The 18326-nt window shown below is 22.1% G+C and overlaps 3 protein-coding genes across 3 annotated transcripts; 1 reads left to right on the top strand and 2 right to left on the bottom strand.

Moving 5' to 3' along the window:
* Nucleotides 1-392: 392 nt before the first annotated feature.
* On the bottom strand, nt 393-8994 carry PBANKA_1411500 (conserved Plasmodium protein, unknown function; the record flags this gene model as incomplete). Its single annotated transcript, XM_034567442.1, has 2 exons — nt 393-450; nt 638-8994. 2 exons carry the CDS (start codon nt 8992-8994, stop codon nt 393-395), a joined length of 8415 nt encoding a protein of 2804 aa, XP_034423938.1.
* A 2964-nt stretch (nt 8995-11958) lies between these two features.
* On the top strand, nt 11959-12311 carry PBANKA_1411400 (ubiquitin-like protein nedd8 homologue, putative; the record flags this gene model as incomplete). The annotated part of the gene is made up of 2 exons (XM_034567440.1): nt 11959-12097; nt 12214-12311. The coding sequence occupies 2 exons, from the start codon at nt 11959-11961 to the stop codon at nt 12309-12311; spliced, it is 237 nt and encodes a 78-aa protein (XP_034423937.1).
* A 1387-nt stretch (nt 12312-13698) lies between these two features.
* Nucleotides 13699-17164, bottom strand: PBANKA_1411300 (eukaryotic translation initation factor 4 gamma, putative; the record flags this gene model as incomplete). The annotated part of the gene is made up of 4 exons (XM_034567439.1): nt 13699-14397; nt 14546-16766; nt 16907-16968; nt 17105-17164. The coding sequence occupies 4 exons, from the start codon at nt 17162-17164 to the stop codon at nt 13699-13701; spliced, it is 3042 nt and encodes a 1013-aa protein (XP_034423936.1).
* Nucleotides 17165-18326: the final 1162 nt, after the last annotated feature.

Here is an 18326-nt window from a genome sequence, read left to right as displayed (position 1 = left end):
AAACGTGGCCTTATTATAATTATTTTGATAATTTCAAATATTATTCATGACATTTTACTACGTGTTTTAACAAAATACTAAGTGTATAATGCTAGTTAATATAGTAATTTATTGTTTTGAATTTATGGTATATGCATTATTTGATGCTAACAAATTGCACAAAAAAAACAACAAAAGATGTAAAAAAATGAAATAATGCAAATAATGTAAATAAAAATAAAATAGAGTAGCAACGATTACATCTCAAAGAGATTAAAAAAAATTTTAGCAATATTCTGCCGAACTAATGTAATCAAAGGAGAAAACTGCATATTTATTTTTTTTTTGATATATATATGGATATGCATTTCCCCATATTTTATTTATATTTCCTCATAATGGGCTTGCAATACTTAGCCATTGGTGCAAAACAATACTGAAGGAACAATAAATCTCTCAATGTCATATTTCCTGAAAAATAAACAAATTTATACATAGATAATATGGTAAACGCAGTCATATATATAAGATAAGGAAAGAGTAAGCCGATTTTCAAAACCTTCATAGACGTATACACACATAAAAATGAAAAATATAATTTTGTATAAGGCATAGAATGTGAAATTTATGGTTATAAAAAAAAATATATTGTTGCTACCTTTTATTTCTGTCATTGAGTATGCTAAACGTAAGAATTGCTGTACTCGAATTGAATGCATCAAAATTAAACTGAGGTGATTGCACAACATTTGATAAATCTTCTGAATGAGTTTCAATTTGTTCATAGATTATATTTTGTTTATATTCATTCATATTATGAATAGATGTTTTGGACCCATTTATACAATAATATGGATCGGTTGTAGAAATGTGATTATTATAATTTTGTGTAGATATTAAGTTGTTCGCATTTTGAAAATTACTAATTAATTCAATTTCTAAGCATTTTCTTAAAAATTTTGATTTTGATAAAGATAATTTTTTATGTACTTTTTTTTTAGTTATAGCTATAATTTTTAATTTATATTGCTTAGTGTTTTTTTCCAAAATATATTTAATATTGTCTTTTGAATTAAAATGAGCATTTATTAATGGACTCTCATAATGTATGCTAATAATTAATCGTTTTAAAAATATATTTTTTTTATTTATTATAATAATCTTAAAAAAGAACAAATCATTTAACAAATTTTTTTTAAAAACATCACCGCAAATACTACATAGCATTTTGGGGTTTCTGTGAATACACAAATTATTTTCATTGCTAACCTTGTCATTTGGATTATTAATATTATTGCCATTATTATCTTCATCAAGGTTTTTGCAATCATTACAAATAGATTGATTATACCAAATTAACATATCATTTTCTTTTATATCAAAAATATCATTATACAATTTTGAATGAATTAGCATACTATCATTCACAAAACTACTAGCTTTAGAATACCCTTCACTAATTAAATAAAAAAAATTTGATTTATTTTCAAATAAGCAATACATGTTTAAAAGCCCAGTTTCTTCGTTTTCACATTTTTTATTTTGTTTTCTATTTTTTGAGTCATTAATATCTTCGTTTTTTAATTCTTCAGAAGGTATTGTCTCGTTTGAATATTCTAGGGTATTTTTCGCTGGTATTAATTTTGACTCACCAACTATCTTTTCTTGGCGCGTTAAATAATTGGCTCCATACTTTTTATGTGGAATTTTGTTAGAATTTAGAATTGTATTACTATTATTTCTGCCATGTGTATTATTGAAGATGGTTTTCTTAAGCAAGTTTCTGTTTGCTTTATTAGTTTTGTTAGCTTTATTTATTAAACGTTTATTATATTCCTTTTGAGGGCAGTATTTAGTTAAATTATTTTCTTCCATTTGTCTAATAAAATCAATGCTTCTCGCTATATTGTCCTCATTCATAGTTTTATTATAAATATCACTTTTTGTGTGTGTTAATTTTTTTGTACTTGCAGAATAATTAATACATTTATTTGATTGATGTAAAGAGTTAAGAAACTGCTCCTTTTTATTTTGGGGTGTTTCGTGTGTATATATATTTGGTACGTTTTTTAGTGAGTCTCTTATATCCTTTTTCTTTTTATGCATTTCAATGTTTGATATCAAATAGTTTGACATTTTATTAGTTTTATGGATTTGTTTCATTTCATCTGATTCTCCTGATACATTATTTACATCGGAAAAAATTGTATTTTTATCAAATTCCCTTGTTAAAATATGCTTACACATTAATTTTTTGGGATTATTATTTTTAAAATTATTGTTTGGATTTTCTTTATATATATGTTTTTTTTTATTGTTTTCAAATGCTAAAAATAAGGAGTTTTCTTTTTGTACATTTGAATTATTTGAGTATTGGTCCTCTTCGATGTTATTATGCTCATTTGATAAAGTTCGGGGTTGTTTTTTTATAGCTCCTATAAAGAAATTTTGGTCAATTATATCACTGCTTTTATTTTCATTCTTATCACAATTATAGTCAGTTTCCAAATGGGAAGAATATGTATTAATATTATAATTACACAACGAGTTTTCCAAAAGTGGAATAAAATTTAGTTTACGCATCTTAATATTATTTAAACTTGATATAAGACAATTAATATTTTTTTTAATTGTTTTTTTTTTGGAGTTTTGTCTTTTTTTCCTTTTTTCCAAATACATTATTATGTTAAATTCTTCTTCAGTATAACCAATACTTCTCAAAGGAAATGAATCTTGAAATTTATAATTATTATTTTCGTTGTATAATTCTTGTTCTATAATTTTATTAAATTCATCATTTTTTATTTCGTCCACTATTTGTTTTTCACTTTCAGTTAGTGAATTTAAGGATTCCCTGTTAATATTATATTTTTTTAATAGTTGATCATCTATTATTTTTTTTTTAAATGCTAATTTTTTATTAGCTTTATAAATTATATTATTAAATCTGTTAGTTACTATATTTTGTTTGTTAGTTGAAAAAGATTTACTATTTGTGTTATTGTAAAAATCGTTTTTATCTATTTTATCCTTCCAACTTGCAATTTTTATTTTTTCAGAAATTTTATAACCATTCCCATTATAGCATTGTTGTTTGTCTTGTATATTATTATTTTCAATCAGCATTGTTTCTTTTTTTATTTCAAATTGTTCTGAAGCATTATTCTTATACGGTAGGTCCAAATGCTTACATGTCGTAATAATGCTCTTATATATTTCACTCGTCTCAAAATTTTTATCGTTGTATGTGATATTATTTTTGGAACCACAATTATAGGGTGGGTTATAATTTTTATACATATTGTAGCAATCATCACCAAAACAAATTTCACTTTCATTATCTCCAATATTATTTTTTATGATGTTTAATTTATTTTGTTTACTATTTTGATCGTCATGAGTATTATTTATTTGTATATTTGTTTTGTTTATACAATTTAGACAGTTTATTACCTCGTTATTTCCGATATTATTTTTATTCACTTTTGGTATGTTATGTTCATTACTTAGACAAATAAATTTATTTTCAGTTATTTCATCATTTTGTATGTTTTTATCAATTGTAGATTTATTCAAAATATCATTTGAAGTATTATTTTTTTTTAAAAACGCTTTTGAAAACAGCGTTTTTATTTTTTGTAAAATTATTTTATCCTTAAAATTTTTAACAAAAATAAAATCATTCTTTTTGGAGGATTTTATATCAGATATAACATTATATTTTTTTTTATGTAAATTAATAGAAAAGTTATTTGTAGAATCATTAATGTTTATGTATAGGGAATTATTTTTATCTAAGTATATGTATCCTATGTTTTTACATGTCCATAATAAAATAAAATTGGAATAAAAGCTTTTATATACTTTTTTCATAGATTGTTTAATATTAGTAGTTTTTTTTATATTCAAATTGATATAATCTTGTAATAGTTGATCAGCAAAATTTGGATGCTCGCAATTAAAAGGAACAGATTCAGTGATACTCTCATCTTTTGCCTTTTCATCAGATTTATCAACAGTTCTCAAAAATGAATTTTCAAACATTTTTTTGTCTACATCAGAAACGTCACTATTACATTCGTTTAGGTTGTTTTTATTATTGTCATTACTATTTTGTAAATTTATATTTTTCCAATAATTCTCAAATGGATCATTATTAATATTATATTTATTCAAAGAAATAATATTTGGGCTTATATAACAGTAATTGTCGTTATTAGGGGTATTAATATTTATGACATTATTCTTCCCATTTATGTTTGTATTTATAACTAATGATGCTCCGAAAATATTGTTTTTATATTTTTTAAAATATTTGTTCGTTTTTTGAAAATAAAAATTTATGACTATAGTAGTATTATTCATACTTTTCTCTAAATTTATATCATTTAATACAAACATGAACCTTAAACAATATTGCTTTGTGTTTTTTATTATTCCAACATTTGATGATAAATTTGTTATATTATTATTATTTGATAATTTTTCTTTTCTTTGTTCTAGGTCAGAATTGTCGTTATTAATAGCAACTGTGTTTTGTTTTTTGGGGGTGATTTTTTTTTTAAAAAATTTCAAATTTGGGAACAGAGAATACTGATTCGGGTTAATGGAGTATTCTTTTTTTATATTTTTTAAATATATTTTGTTACTTTGTTTTGAGGACGTATTAAAATCTCTTTCCTTTTCAAAAACATTCAAAGTTTCAATTGTTCTATTTTTTATCCTGTCTTTTACAACATCCTTTGCATTATTCTTATAACTTCCTTCGACACCATGTATATCGTTTAGATTCCCATTATTTTTTTCAGTATCTATAAGTTTACTATTTGTTTGAATTTCTATCCCATAATCGAAGTCAGATATATTATATGTGATTAATACGTTTTCGTTAGAACTGCTTAATTGTGGAATTTTACTTTTATTCAATAAGAATATATTATTATTTCGGAAATCATAACAGGTTTCATCATTATGCTTATACTCTATATTTTCTATTTTTTTTACAATTTGTTTAATTTCCGTGCATTCTTTGTTTTCATTTAAATCTTTTACTATATATTTATTTTTCAGATTATCGCTTTCTTTACGCATTTGACCAAATTCATCATCCCTGATAAAATTTATGTTTTCTGTTAAATTTTTAACTATTGAATAGTCCAAATAATTTAAGCTTTTTGTTATTTCATTTGGATGTACACATCTGGATTTCTCAAGGATGCATTTGTCTGCTATATTTGCTCTTTTATTATTTTCAAACTCTAAATAATTTCTAAAACGTTCTTTTATATTGAATTCATTAAATATCATGTTTTTTACAACATTTTTACAATAAATTATTTTAGTTCGTATTATATTAGAAGCAGAATTATTTTTCGTTGCAAACAATGAATTATCCATTTTATTGATTTTTTTAACAGTGTAGAAAATACTTTTCATAATTTTCCTGACGCTATTAAAAAACATTTTACTAAATTTGTATTCCTTCCTAATATTGGTTTGATCAATTTCATTTTTATTTTCGCTATTAACATATATTATGTTGTTCTGATTGTCTTTGACATCTTTATTTCTGCTTTCATCACTTAGATTTTCCTCTGCATTGGAAATGTTGCAATATTTGATGATTTGATTTTTTGGACAATTTTCAGAATTTATCTGTGCGCTTAATATAATACATTTTTGAATATGTTTTTTTATAAAAGAAACGAGGTATATTATAAAAACATAATAATTATTTTTTATTTTTAGTATGCTTGATTCCTTTGCGTCTTCCATGGGTTTTATGTTGTCCGATATGTTTTTAGTTTCATCATTTGACTTATGTTCATTTTTTAAAGAGTATTTATTCACATTGTGTAACATATTTTCGTTAATATTATTTTCATTGATATATTCGTTCTTTTCATATTGGTTATGATCTTGCGAGGCATTAGTATTACTGGATAGTATTGAACTTCCTTCGATATATTTTATTTTTTTTACTTTTTCCTTTTTTATAAGAGTATAATTCTCTAAAGAGCATATTACTTTTTGTTCATTGATGTATTTTTGAATTTTCGTTTTATGATATATATTAAAAAAAATGAATATAGAATCTATTACATTATTTTTATTATAGACATTTTTATTCAATGCTTTGTTAATAGCATTCTCTATTTTCATTATTTTAACACATGGTGTACAATTAAGAAATTTTAGATAATTTTTAATATTGATACTATGTATTATATCATTCTTTTTTCGTTCTTGTATATAATTACTATATGCATATTTTTTTATTTCTTTTAAATTATAATAATCGTTAAAAAACTTTATAAATTTCAGTAATTTAAATGTGGTGAATATTTGATGCATTCGCTTGATTTTGTTACTTCCATTTTCAATATTGTCTTTAAAATTATTATTATTGTAAAGATTTTCATCAACATTATTCAAATTTGTAATTTCACTATTCTCTCGAAGAGCATTATTTTCGTTATATATTCGCTGATTAATAATTTCCCTTATATAATAAGGGAACTGTTTTATTATGGCTGTAAATTTTTCTTTTTCCAAGTTTCCAAGTATTTCTATAATTTTATTAATAGGCAAATATAGAATAATTTTTGCAGATTTTTTACAATCAATTGGATGGTTGCTAATAATATCTTTAATTTGATTTGCACACAACGGTTTACAAAATATATCATAATTGTTTCCACTTAATTCATTTAATATGAGAAATATATTAGAACTATCTAACATTTTAATTAATTTTTTTTGCTTTCTTTTCTTTTTTTTATAAACTTTGTGATCTTTTATCGATGACTCGACTGGTATTGTTGGGTTTCCATTTTGAATGATTAAATCTATTATCAGATTTTTAGTCGGTATTGTGGTTATTAGTATATTTAATTTTTTGGGTGACAAAGAATATAAACATTCGATTGTCTTATTCTGAGGTAACGAAATAAATATTTGTATAATATATTTCATAGATATATCATTAATAATTTGTTTTAGAAAACTTGTTGGAAATTTATGGATAATGGTCTTAAATTTATTTACAGGTATGTAATTAATATATACAACAATTTTCTTAATATCACATTCTTTTAATAATATTTCTGTATTTTTTTCATTTAAATAAAATAATATATCAACAATCTCTGGTGAATTAAAAGATTTACATATTTCAGCAGCAAAATAAACAGACATATAATTTATATTTATGCATTGTGCCATTTTTTTAATTGATAAATATTTCATAATTTTAATAGATTTATGTAAAGGCAGGTCATTCATAAGTCTATTAGTGGTTGAAATATATAAATCGTTAGTTATTAAACATAAATTTTTAGATGTCAAATTATTATGAAGTATATATAATTTTTCATAAGATATATGATTAGAAAGGGGGCTGATTTTTTCTATAGGCAAGCATTCAATTATATAATAAAATTTGCACAATGAAATTGTATTTATGATTTTTATTATAATTTGTTCTGTCATTTTATTAAATATATATGTCAATTTATTTTGTGGTAAATTTAACAATATACTTATACTTGTATTTATAGAAATGTTTTCTATAATTTTAACAATTTTATCTTCTTTAAATATAAATATAAAACTTTTATAATTGTCTACATCTAATAGTTTTATTATTTTCTCTATTTTTTCTATTGATAACAAATTTAAATACTTTACTATTTTTGAATTTTCGTTAAAAGGGATAGACAATCTAATTATTTGTTCTTCACTTAAATTTTCTAAAATGAATTTTATTTGATCTGCGTTATTTTTCAGGGGAATAGGCAATTCTTTAAAGTTGCTTAGATGAATTTTCTCAAGCTCAATCAAGGTAGCATCTTTTGGTGTAAATTCGAATGCTTCTTTTACCAATGCACTATCTTCAACCGAATTAATGTTTTCAGGTAAAATATTAGAATGTTTGAGATTTTCATTTATATTTTTTTTATCCATGTCTATATCTTTAATATTTTTTGTTTTTTTTATCGCAACTTTTCTTTTAATTTTGTTGTTAATTTCATCAATATCATTGATAATAGTGTGATGAATATTTTTATAAATATCTGATTTACTTACATCTGAGCATTTTTCTTTTTTTAATTTCGTGTTATTCTCAATACTGAGGGTTTTATCTTTCTTTACAGTACAGCACTTACTAATAAATACATTTTTTGTACCATTTCGAATTATTATTGAATTTTGTACTTTTAAGGCACTTCTTTCAGAAATTCCAACACATCTACTACCATAATTATTTCGAATAGAAGGAATAAAACCATTTTTCCAATTTTGTGTTTTGAAAATATTACGTTTTATATTTTGTTCTTTATTACAAATTTGTATACTTTTTATTTCTTGATTTTTTAAAAGGCTATAATTGGTATTACTATCCTCAATGCTTTTACAAGTATCCTTATCCTCTTTAACATTTGTTTTTTCAACATAATTTTGTAATATTCTTTTACATGTTATTTTTTCGTATATATAATTCGAAGATTCATTTTGATATTTTTTTACACCGTTTTTAAGCTCTTTAATGGCATCTAAATTATTACTAATATGGGTTTCATCACACTTATTTGATATATATTTATTGGACGAATTATCAGGAGTTATTGGTTCCTTCTCATTTAAATTATTATTTGTAAATTTTTTTTTGGAAGCATGCTCATTTATAGATTTATCATGATTTATGAAAGATTGAGCCTTTTCACTAATAACTACATTTGAATAGCTAGGGTTCTTTTCTAAATTCGAATCATTCTTTTTATTTAATAGCATGGATGTTTTTTTTTTTTTTTTTTTCGGTTTTTCGTTTTTTTTTTTATACTTTAAAGAATTATAATTTTTAAATTGTTTAACCTTTTTTTTTCGTTTTTCTTGTGATTTTGATTTGTTATATAATTTTATTTTTTTGTGTCTAATGGAGAATTTATGTTTCCCTTCTTTTCCTGTGTGTTTTTTCTTTTCTTCTATGTCTGTTCCAACATTTGTTTCATTCATTGCTGAAACGAATAAAGAATAAATAGAAATGTATTTCCCTGTATATTTCTCACTCTCGTTTTCTCTATATTCCTACGTATCATGCGTCTATGCGTGTCTATATATGAATAAATTTTATGAATAAGCGAGGGAACGTGATAACAATTCTTCAAAGCATAAAATGGAGAGATAACTGTGCATATATATAAGCTTATTCAATGAGTATGTCACTGTATTTTGCTATATATATTTTTTTAAGAAAAATAGCATAATTTTTTTAAAAATATACATAAAAATTTCGTAAATATATGTTTTTTTCGATCTACAAATAATGAATATATATAAATATAACAATATTATTAATCCTTTACACTAAATTGTAGTCACAATATATGCTTGCATCAAATATATACGAATAAATATAATTATTTAAAAATATATATTAATATCAAAAATATGATTTTATAGGTGTGTTGCGTTAGCAACATCCATTAAAAATGCTTGTGAACAAAATTGGTTTAAATAAAAAAAATAAAAATTAAGCAATTGAAATTAATTTATCAGAACAATTCTTTTAATAAGCTCATGAAATAAAATTGCCATATTTTTATGCATATAGATGTATTCATGTATAAATTTATAAAATATTCGAAATAAAAGTAAATTTGGAAATTTTTATTATATATGTTGATTATAACACTTATTTTTTTTTTTTTTAAATACTTCGAATAAATTTTTTTTTTTTTTTTTTTAATTCTACAATATTAGAATATTTCTCATAATAATTTAAGAACAAAAAGCGGGAAGCTATTAAATTTTTGTTTTTATTTATATGCTACTTTTTACAGATGTTTTCAGTATTTTTACAATATATGTATATATATATTTTTTTTTGTGATGATAGCGTGGCGGGCAACCATTTGGTTATATTCTCAATTAATATGAACAATACATTTTATTTTAATTGGTTATAATATCCTTATGTTTCTACACGTGTGCGCGTTTATATCAATAACAATTTAGTTTGGTTTTACAAGTCTTATATTTTTATTTTAAGAAAAATAACAAAAATTAGAGAAAATGTAAATCCCCTTTTAAAAGAAATCCCAATATAATATGCAAAATTCTCTCTATATACAAAAATATATATAATTATAATAAAACAAGGTCTAATTGCATACGCATGCAAATTTTTCCTTTATTAATATTTTTTATGCGTATTTCAGTTCAACTACACACAATATTTTATGCTATTATTTTTATTTCTATTATTGCTATAACCATCATAAATATTATTAGTATTTTCTTTTCAACATAAGTAATTAATTCTGGTATAGGGTTGCATATTTCTTAATTCTAAATGTTGTTTCTATTTCGTTTTCATTAAAATTCTTATTTTTGATTAATATTTCAATTTATCTTGTTTTATGTTTTTTGAATATTATATAGGAACCCACATTTTGAAAATCAACGTGTATATGTTGTATACTTTACCGAATTATAAATAAATTATATGCATATTGTTTAAAATTCAGTGTTTTATATATTTATTTATGAGTTTTCAGCCTTTCATTTATTGCGATATTTTGTGAATTAAAAGAAATATCGTATAACCAAATGCATAGTTATGAACGTGTGTTAAAAGAAAATAACATTCATCGAAATTTAATAAAAGTCCATTTTTTATAATTTTTTTGTGATTATTATTAAAGAAAAATACCGAGACAATCATAATAAAATACAACAATAAATATAAATGCAATAAAGATATATTTTATTGTCTTGCATTTTCAATTATTTTTTGATATTTATTGCATATACATATTGTTCATATCATAGAAACCAAAATAAAAGATAAATAAAATTACAATATAATAGAGCAGACAAAAACAAGTTATTAAAAAATAGTAATAATGTATACAGAAAATATACTGTTTATTGCGCCTATTCTTGAACTATTTATGCTTCAAAAGGAGGCGTTAAAATTAATATTTTTAAAAATTTATAATAAAACCAACAAATATTTATATAAGATATATTACTATAAGTTGAGAAAAATGTAAAAAACAATTATCACATAAAATAGTAAGAATAAATACTTTTTGAAACCCCTTAAAGATCTCCATATATGTGTGTGAATCCGTTTTATTGCAAACACAATGCCTTAAATTTTTTTTTCTATTTTGCATATTTTTTCTTATGAAATATAATGATATTTTTTTAATATATATTTTCATAGAACTTCAAAAAAAGTAATTTATATGCTTTGGTAGAATTCTATATTTTGCTTTTAAACTATATACAATATATAACATAGTAAATGAAAAGAGTATCATGCGCCAAATGTATGCTTAATGTGTGATGGGTATAAAATTCAATTTTTGTATTATATAAATGCTATCACATTATACACATAACAATAAAATAAAAAAAATTATAATTTTCTTTTCTTAATTCTTTTATTATATTCAATTGTTTTTTGCTTTTTTTTTTACAATTTATTCAATTTTTTTATATTCATGTTTGCGATTAATAATACGCAATTGGTATGTGCAATTAAAGCTTATCGAGGAACTTATATTAAGATTTGCCATAAACAATTAAAAGTAATTTAAAATTAAAACTTATAATACCTTGATATTTATTTTTTTTATATTTAGTAAATTTAATTATATATATAGTATACAATTATGCATACATAGGCTATTAGGTATTCTTATATATGCTACTTAAATTGGTATTTAGCATTTATTATAAAAGAGAAATATATTTTTTTTATAAATACAAACACAAAGGAATTACAAAAAAGAAAATTGCAATTAAATTGTATTTTATAAAAAAAAGGCAACATTAAGCCAAAAGAAGAATATATCATACTAAACGTATACACATCATAAAATGTATTATGAAATGTAAAAATAAAAAATAGTCATTATCTTAAATTGGGGATAATAAATAATAATAATTTAAAAATAAATCAAGAAAATGCAAATATTAGTAAAAACACTAACAGGAAAAAGACAATCATTTAATTTTGAGCCTTCTAGTTCCGTTTTGCAAATAAAGATGGCTATTGAAGAAAGAGAGGGCATTGATGCGAAACAAATAAGACTTATATTCTCAGGTTTTAATTTTAATAAAATTTAATAAAACTTTTATATTTCATTTTTTGTGTTTAAAATAATATTTTTGAAATTTTCACTAATTTATTCATATTTTAAATTTTATTTTATTTTAAAGGGAAACAAATGCACGATGATATGAAACTAAGCGACTACAGAGTTATACCTGGCTCAACAATTCATATGATTTTACAACTAAGGGGAGGAACTAATTGAAAAAAAAGGAAAAGCAAAACAAATAGCGAAATATACTCCTTCGGCCTTGGAAATTTGATCAGCAATTTCCCCTCTGATTATTTCTTACGTAGTAAATACTATATATATTTTCTTTATTGTTTAGTTTCTTATTTTTCTTATATTGCTATTATTATTACTTTATTTTTTTGTTATATAAAGGATATCTAAATACCAAATATATTTCCGATTTAGCATTACACAACATACGCTTATTTGTCCAAACAATAACTTTGTAACTTAATTAAATATTCAGATATTCGTCTTTTTTTATATTTAATAAATAAAATTCTGATTATAGACTCATATAAAAAATATATGGCGAGCCATTACAAACGTATTACAATAAAATGATATTAAAAGAAAAATATATAGCTCCAAAACTGTGTGTAGTTTATGCAAAATAAAACATAAATAAATTCGTTATTATATTTGAAAAGAAAAAATTATTAATTATTGCAAATTTTCTTTTTTACTCAATCCAATATATCATAGTAAATAGCTACTAATTATACTTTCTATATCACACTAAGTGTATTACATCCCCTTTTTTAATTACATATATATTTCCATGTTTATATACGTATTTTTTTTATTAAAATTAAATTGTATTATTTAAGTAGAATAAATATACACAACGATATATTAAATTGCCTATAAATATATACTATGTGGGTAATATACAATTTTTAAAACTTTTTTAAAACATGTAAGTTTTATGTTTTGATCATTGTGTATGATCATGTTAAATGAAATCAATAGTGTATAAATTAAAAAAAAATAATAATTTACTATACATTAAATTATTGTATTGTGACAGAATAATTATTTTTTAATATATTTCTATAAGTTATGAAATTTGTTTTATTTTTTTGAATTTATTTATTTTTATATGTTCGTATATAAGCATCTTCAACATAATATATATAATTAGAATTGCACATATGCAACATGTATTGTGTATATAATATGCATAATGAGTTATATATATAAATTCACATAATTGATACATATAATTTTTATTATTTTATATATGATACAACAAATGAACTTTTATTATTTTTTTATGGACGTAATGAAAGCAGTGGCTATCATAACTTTTAATTATATGATATTTTACTACTCTTATTAATAGCATTGCAAATATCGATATTGCAATTATTACTGCTATTATTATAATAATTTGGGGTTTTAAATTAGAATGCGTAAAAAAGTATATACATCTGTATATAATTACTTTGTTTGTAATTTTCTAAGGACAGATTTTGAAAGTACAATTATTATCCATTTCATCCTAAATACATAAACATATGCATCACATATGTTTCTAGGTGTGGTTCCATCCACAGAAACACCTTCTATGCTAATTTTATTTTTTTTGATTTAACTTACTTAATCTCTCTTGTTCTTGCATATATTTAGAGTAAGACTCATTATTCCTTATGTTGTGCCTTTCACCTACGATAACAATATTACCTAATTGCGCCAAATGAATTGACCCTCCCATCATTTCTTCAGTTTCTAATTGTGATCTTAATTCATTTAAGCCTTTTGCTGTATCTTTGTGTGTTTTTTTTCTCCATTCAGATAATCTTAAATCAAAAACATCTTGTATAACAAACTTAATTCTTTTGGAATACATTTTTTTTCTTTGTAATTCCTTTAATCTACCAAACCATGTATCTAACACATTTTTATATTTTTCCATTTTATCAATAAAAAATCCAGTTGAATAAATAAGCTGAAGAAATGCTTCTATACAATATTCCTTAGGTTCATCATATGCTATTAATAAATCATGTGTAATACTTATAACAATAGATATCGATACAATTTGTCTTTGGAATAATTCTCCTATTAATTTTACTATTCCAAATAATCTTTTTTTTTGCTTTTGCTCGGCAAAACTTAATTCTTCTTCGTTTTCATCATTTTTTAATTTTTCTTTCATAGTCGATTCAAAGGTACTAGGTAAATTCTCGTACTCTTCTTGAATTTTTTTAAGCAATGCAATTTCAAAGGATGATTTTTTTTTCATCTCAAAATTAGGGGATCTCCATTTTAGTGCCTAAAACAAAAAAATAAGCATAGAAAAAGTGAATAAAACATATTATAACAAAATTCAGCTTTACTCATAAACATGATAAGAAAACATTCAAATGCGTATATAGGAATAATGTAAAAATATTATATGATTTCGTTTTTTTTCTTTTTACCTGGCAAAGATCGGCATACATTTCTGACCAATCATGTTCCAAAACAGCCTTATTAATAACTTCATTTACAACTGTTTGTATTTCATCAGTATTTATACGTGAATCCATAATTTGGCACATTTTTTCAGTTATAATGGGGAAATTTTCCACAGTTAATTTATTAAGTAAACTTTTGATTTGCCTTTTCATAAATTCAAGAGGATGCATGTTTTCTTTTTTTTTAAATACATATATAGCTTTAGAAGGCTTGATAGCTTCTTCCTTTGGCTCTTCGTTTTTATTTTCAGTATTTTCAATTTCTTTAGCACCTACAGTTTCATTATTTTTTTGGATATGTGATTGAATATTATTAATATTATCTAATTGTTTTTCTTCATTTTTTTGTTGTGTGGAATTATTAGTTGCGTTAAGTGTTTTTTCTATTTTTTTTTTATTAACTAAATTATTGGTATTTTGCTTATTTTTTTCTTTGTCTATCATATTATTATTTTCTTTTGTATTATTATCATTTTTTCCATTTTTGTTTTTATTTTTTTTATTTTTTTTTTTATCGCTAGCTAGTGATGCTGCTGGTATGTTTAAATTATCTGGTGTAAATAGGTTATCTTTCTTCGATTTTATTTTTTTTTTATTTTTATTATCATTGCCTTTTTTTGTCATATCATTTAAATTTGCACCTAGTTGGTTTAATATAACATTTTTTTGTTTAATAATAGAATTAATGTCTATATATTTATCTTCTCCTAATTCTCCCCATTCATCAAATTCTTCATCTCCATTGTTGTTACTTTTATTATTTGACGTATTCATGTGATCAGAATGTTTATCATTAGAATTGTTGTTACTGGAATTATTTATGATATTTTTGTCATTATCATTATTATTATTGTTAGTATTACTATTATTTGTAGAATTATTATTAAATGCTGCGAATGTATTCATAATATATGTACTAGCATCCATATTACCGGTTGTATTTTTTATTATATTATTTTGATTATTATTTTCATTTGTAAATTCTCTCTTTACAAAATATCCGTCATCATTATTATTGCCTCTCATCGTATCCATGTGAGGCAAATTAGATGAATCTATATTTTTTTTTAAATTATTATCATTCATATAATTATTTGATACATTTATATTCGAGTAATTATTTACATCATTGTAATTGTTATTTTGCATGTAAATATTATTTGGTTGATTCATATTTTCATTATTTGGAATGTTCATAAAATCCATCCTATTATTTTTATTCGCATTATCATTAACCACGTTATTCTTTTTATTATTCATAAAAAAAGGATTTCGTGAATGTTCCCTACTGGTGTTATTATTGTGCGCATTGACACTTGGGCTTAAATTATTATTTGAATTGTGATTATTTCCGTAGTATTTTGTATTTTCTTCTCTAAAAGACATATCATTTTTTATTACATTACTATTATTACTATTGTCGTATTTTGATTTGTAATTAGGTGAATTATTCATTCCACTATTATTTTCATTTTCCATATTACTATAATTCATGTTTTCATCCATGCTTATATTTCGGTTCATTGGATTATTATTAGATTGCTTCTTATAATTAATATTTTGTTTGTTATCCTTAAAATTTATATTATTAAAATTATTAGAAGAATCAGTATTATTTTGAGAACCAAATTTATTAAATTTATTGTTTTTAAAAAAAACTTTGCTATTCATATTGTTATTGAAATTGCCATCAGGCAAATTGTTGTAATTGCTGGTATTTCCCATTTTGGGATTATTTGGATTCATTTCACTATTTGCATAGTTGCTTAGATTGTTCATGGACAATATGTTATCACTATTATTATTGTTCGTTTCATCTCCTAATCCGATTGTTGTATTTGTATTCCCGTATTTCATGTTAAAATTGTTTCTATTTTTATTGTAGTTATTTTTAAAATTTCTGTTAAAATTATATTTTTGATTTTCTGAATTATTCATATTTTTATTATAATTAGATTTGTTAAATTCAGTGTTATTATTCGCATTATTTATTTCGTTGTTAAAATAATTTGTTCGGAAATTTCCTAAATTACCATCTTTATCCAATCTCCTATTATTTTCATCTGTTAAGTTATCTCTTTTATTATTATTGTCATTTAGCTTATTTGTATTTCTAAAAATTTTATTAGATTCATTTCTCAAACCACCCCACTTATTTCCTGTATTTTCATTGTTTTTGTTGAATCTAAGAGAAAAAATTAACAAAAAATATATGTACATATAATACAAAGCTCGTAAATATATATAGGTATATGTGCGTATCTATAGCATGTCAATGAAAAAGGCGTGTGATGTATATGTTGTATCAATTCATGTTTTTATTACCTCGTTCCGTTTTCGTTGTTTCCTTCTTTTTTATTAGTATCGGTTTTTATATCATCTTTAATCTAAAAGGGTGAACAAAAATAATATATTTATATATAAAAATAAATGTTATAATATGAAAATACACAATACACACAACACATTGAACAAATATTATGAGCATGAATGAAAAATAGCCAATTATAATTTAAAATTTACTTTATTTACGTTTTTATCAATATTTTGTACATTCTCTTGCTTCACATCTATACAGCTCATTTTTTTATATTTTTATGCTTTTTGCGTGTATTTAGAGTTAATGTAAAGGGTATTATATGATTATGATATGTTGAAACATATATTTTATTTATGTAATAATGTATAATAGTTTCTATGTAATGTAATTTATTCTTTGTACAAATATTTAAAGCACATAAACATAGAAATTGTAAAAAAATAATAAAAGATATAATAATAATATATAAGAGTATGTATAAAGTTATTATAAATATATAATTTCTATACAATAAATAATAATATGCATTTGTTTGGAAAAAAATAAATTATATCATATATAGATTTAATATGATATACTTATTTAAAAGGTTTAAAATCCAAACAAATGTAATTAACACATGAAATAAAAGGTTAATCACTAATTTTAAATAAAATAGTGATATTGGAAAAATTGGGTATTATATGTATAGATTTATATGTACAATGAACATATGTTTTCTCCTATTTCCATCTTATTTTTTATTTTTTCCTCAATAAATTTAAAAAATATATAAAAACGCTAAAGCATTCTTAATATGAATATATTTATATATATCATAAACAATATATACAAAATGCATATTTACTGCTTATACATTTATATATGTAAATGTAAATACGTATAATGTTTTTTTATTATATATAAAAAAAGAGGTGTACGTATATAAATAATAATTCCATATACTAGTTTATTTTTTATTGATTATTTATTATTTTTTTTTTAATAAAAAAAATGTATAAATTTGTAAAAGTTGATCATCAAATGACGAAATTTGTTTGAATATTTATATATGCACGTTTGAAAAATATATTATATATATGTAAAAAAAAATAAATAATACCCTTTTATTATTTATACATTTATTGCCATTAAACACAAATACGCTGCTAACTTGAGAATATTAAAGTAAAAATATTTCAAAAGCATGTATTCAAAAAAATAATGTTTTAATAAATGGGATTAAATAATAAAGTTTTATTAAAAGCTCATTTTAATGTTTTTTATTTGTGTTTAACAAAATTCGGCTTACATTTTTATTTTAAAGAATATAATGCATAAATCATCGTTTTTCAATATTATCGCATAATATTTATTTATGTTACCCATTACAGTTGCAATATACTATATAAATAGATTGGAAGCTTTTATATTGTCATTATAATT

The sequence above is a fragment of the Plasmodium berghei genome (genome assembly GCF_900002375.2).
Source record: "Plasmodium berghei ANKA genome assembly, chromosome: 14".
Taxonomy (NCBI): Eukaryota; Apicomplexa; class Aconoidasida; order Haemosporida; family Plasmodiidae; genus Plasmodium; species Plasmodium berghei.
This window is presented reverse-complemented; position numbering and strand designations above follow the sequence as displayed.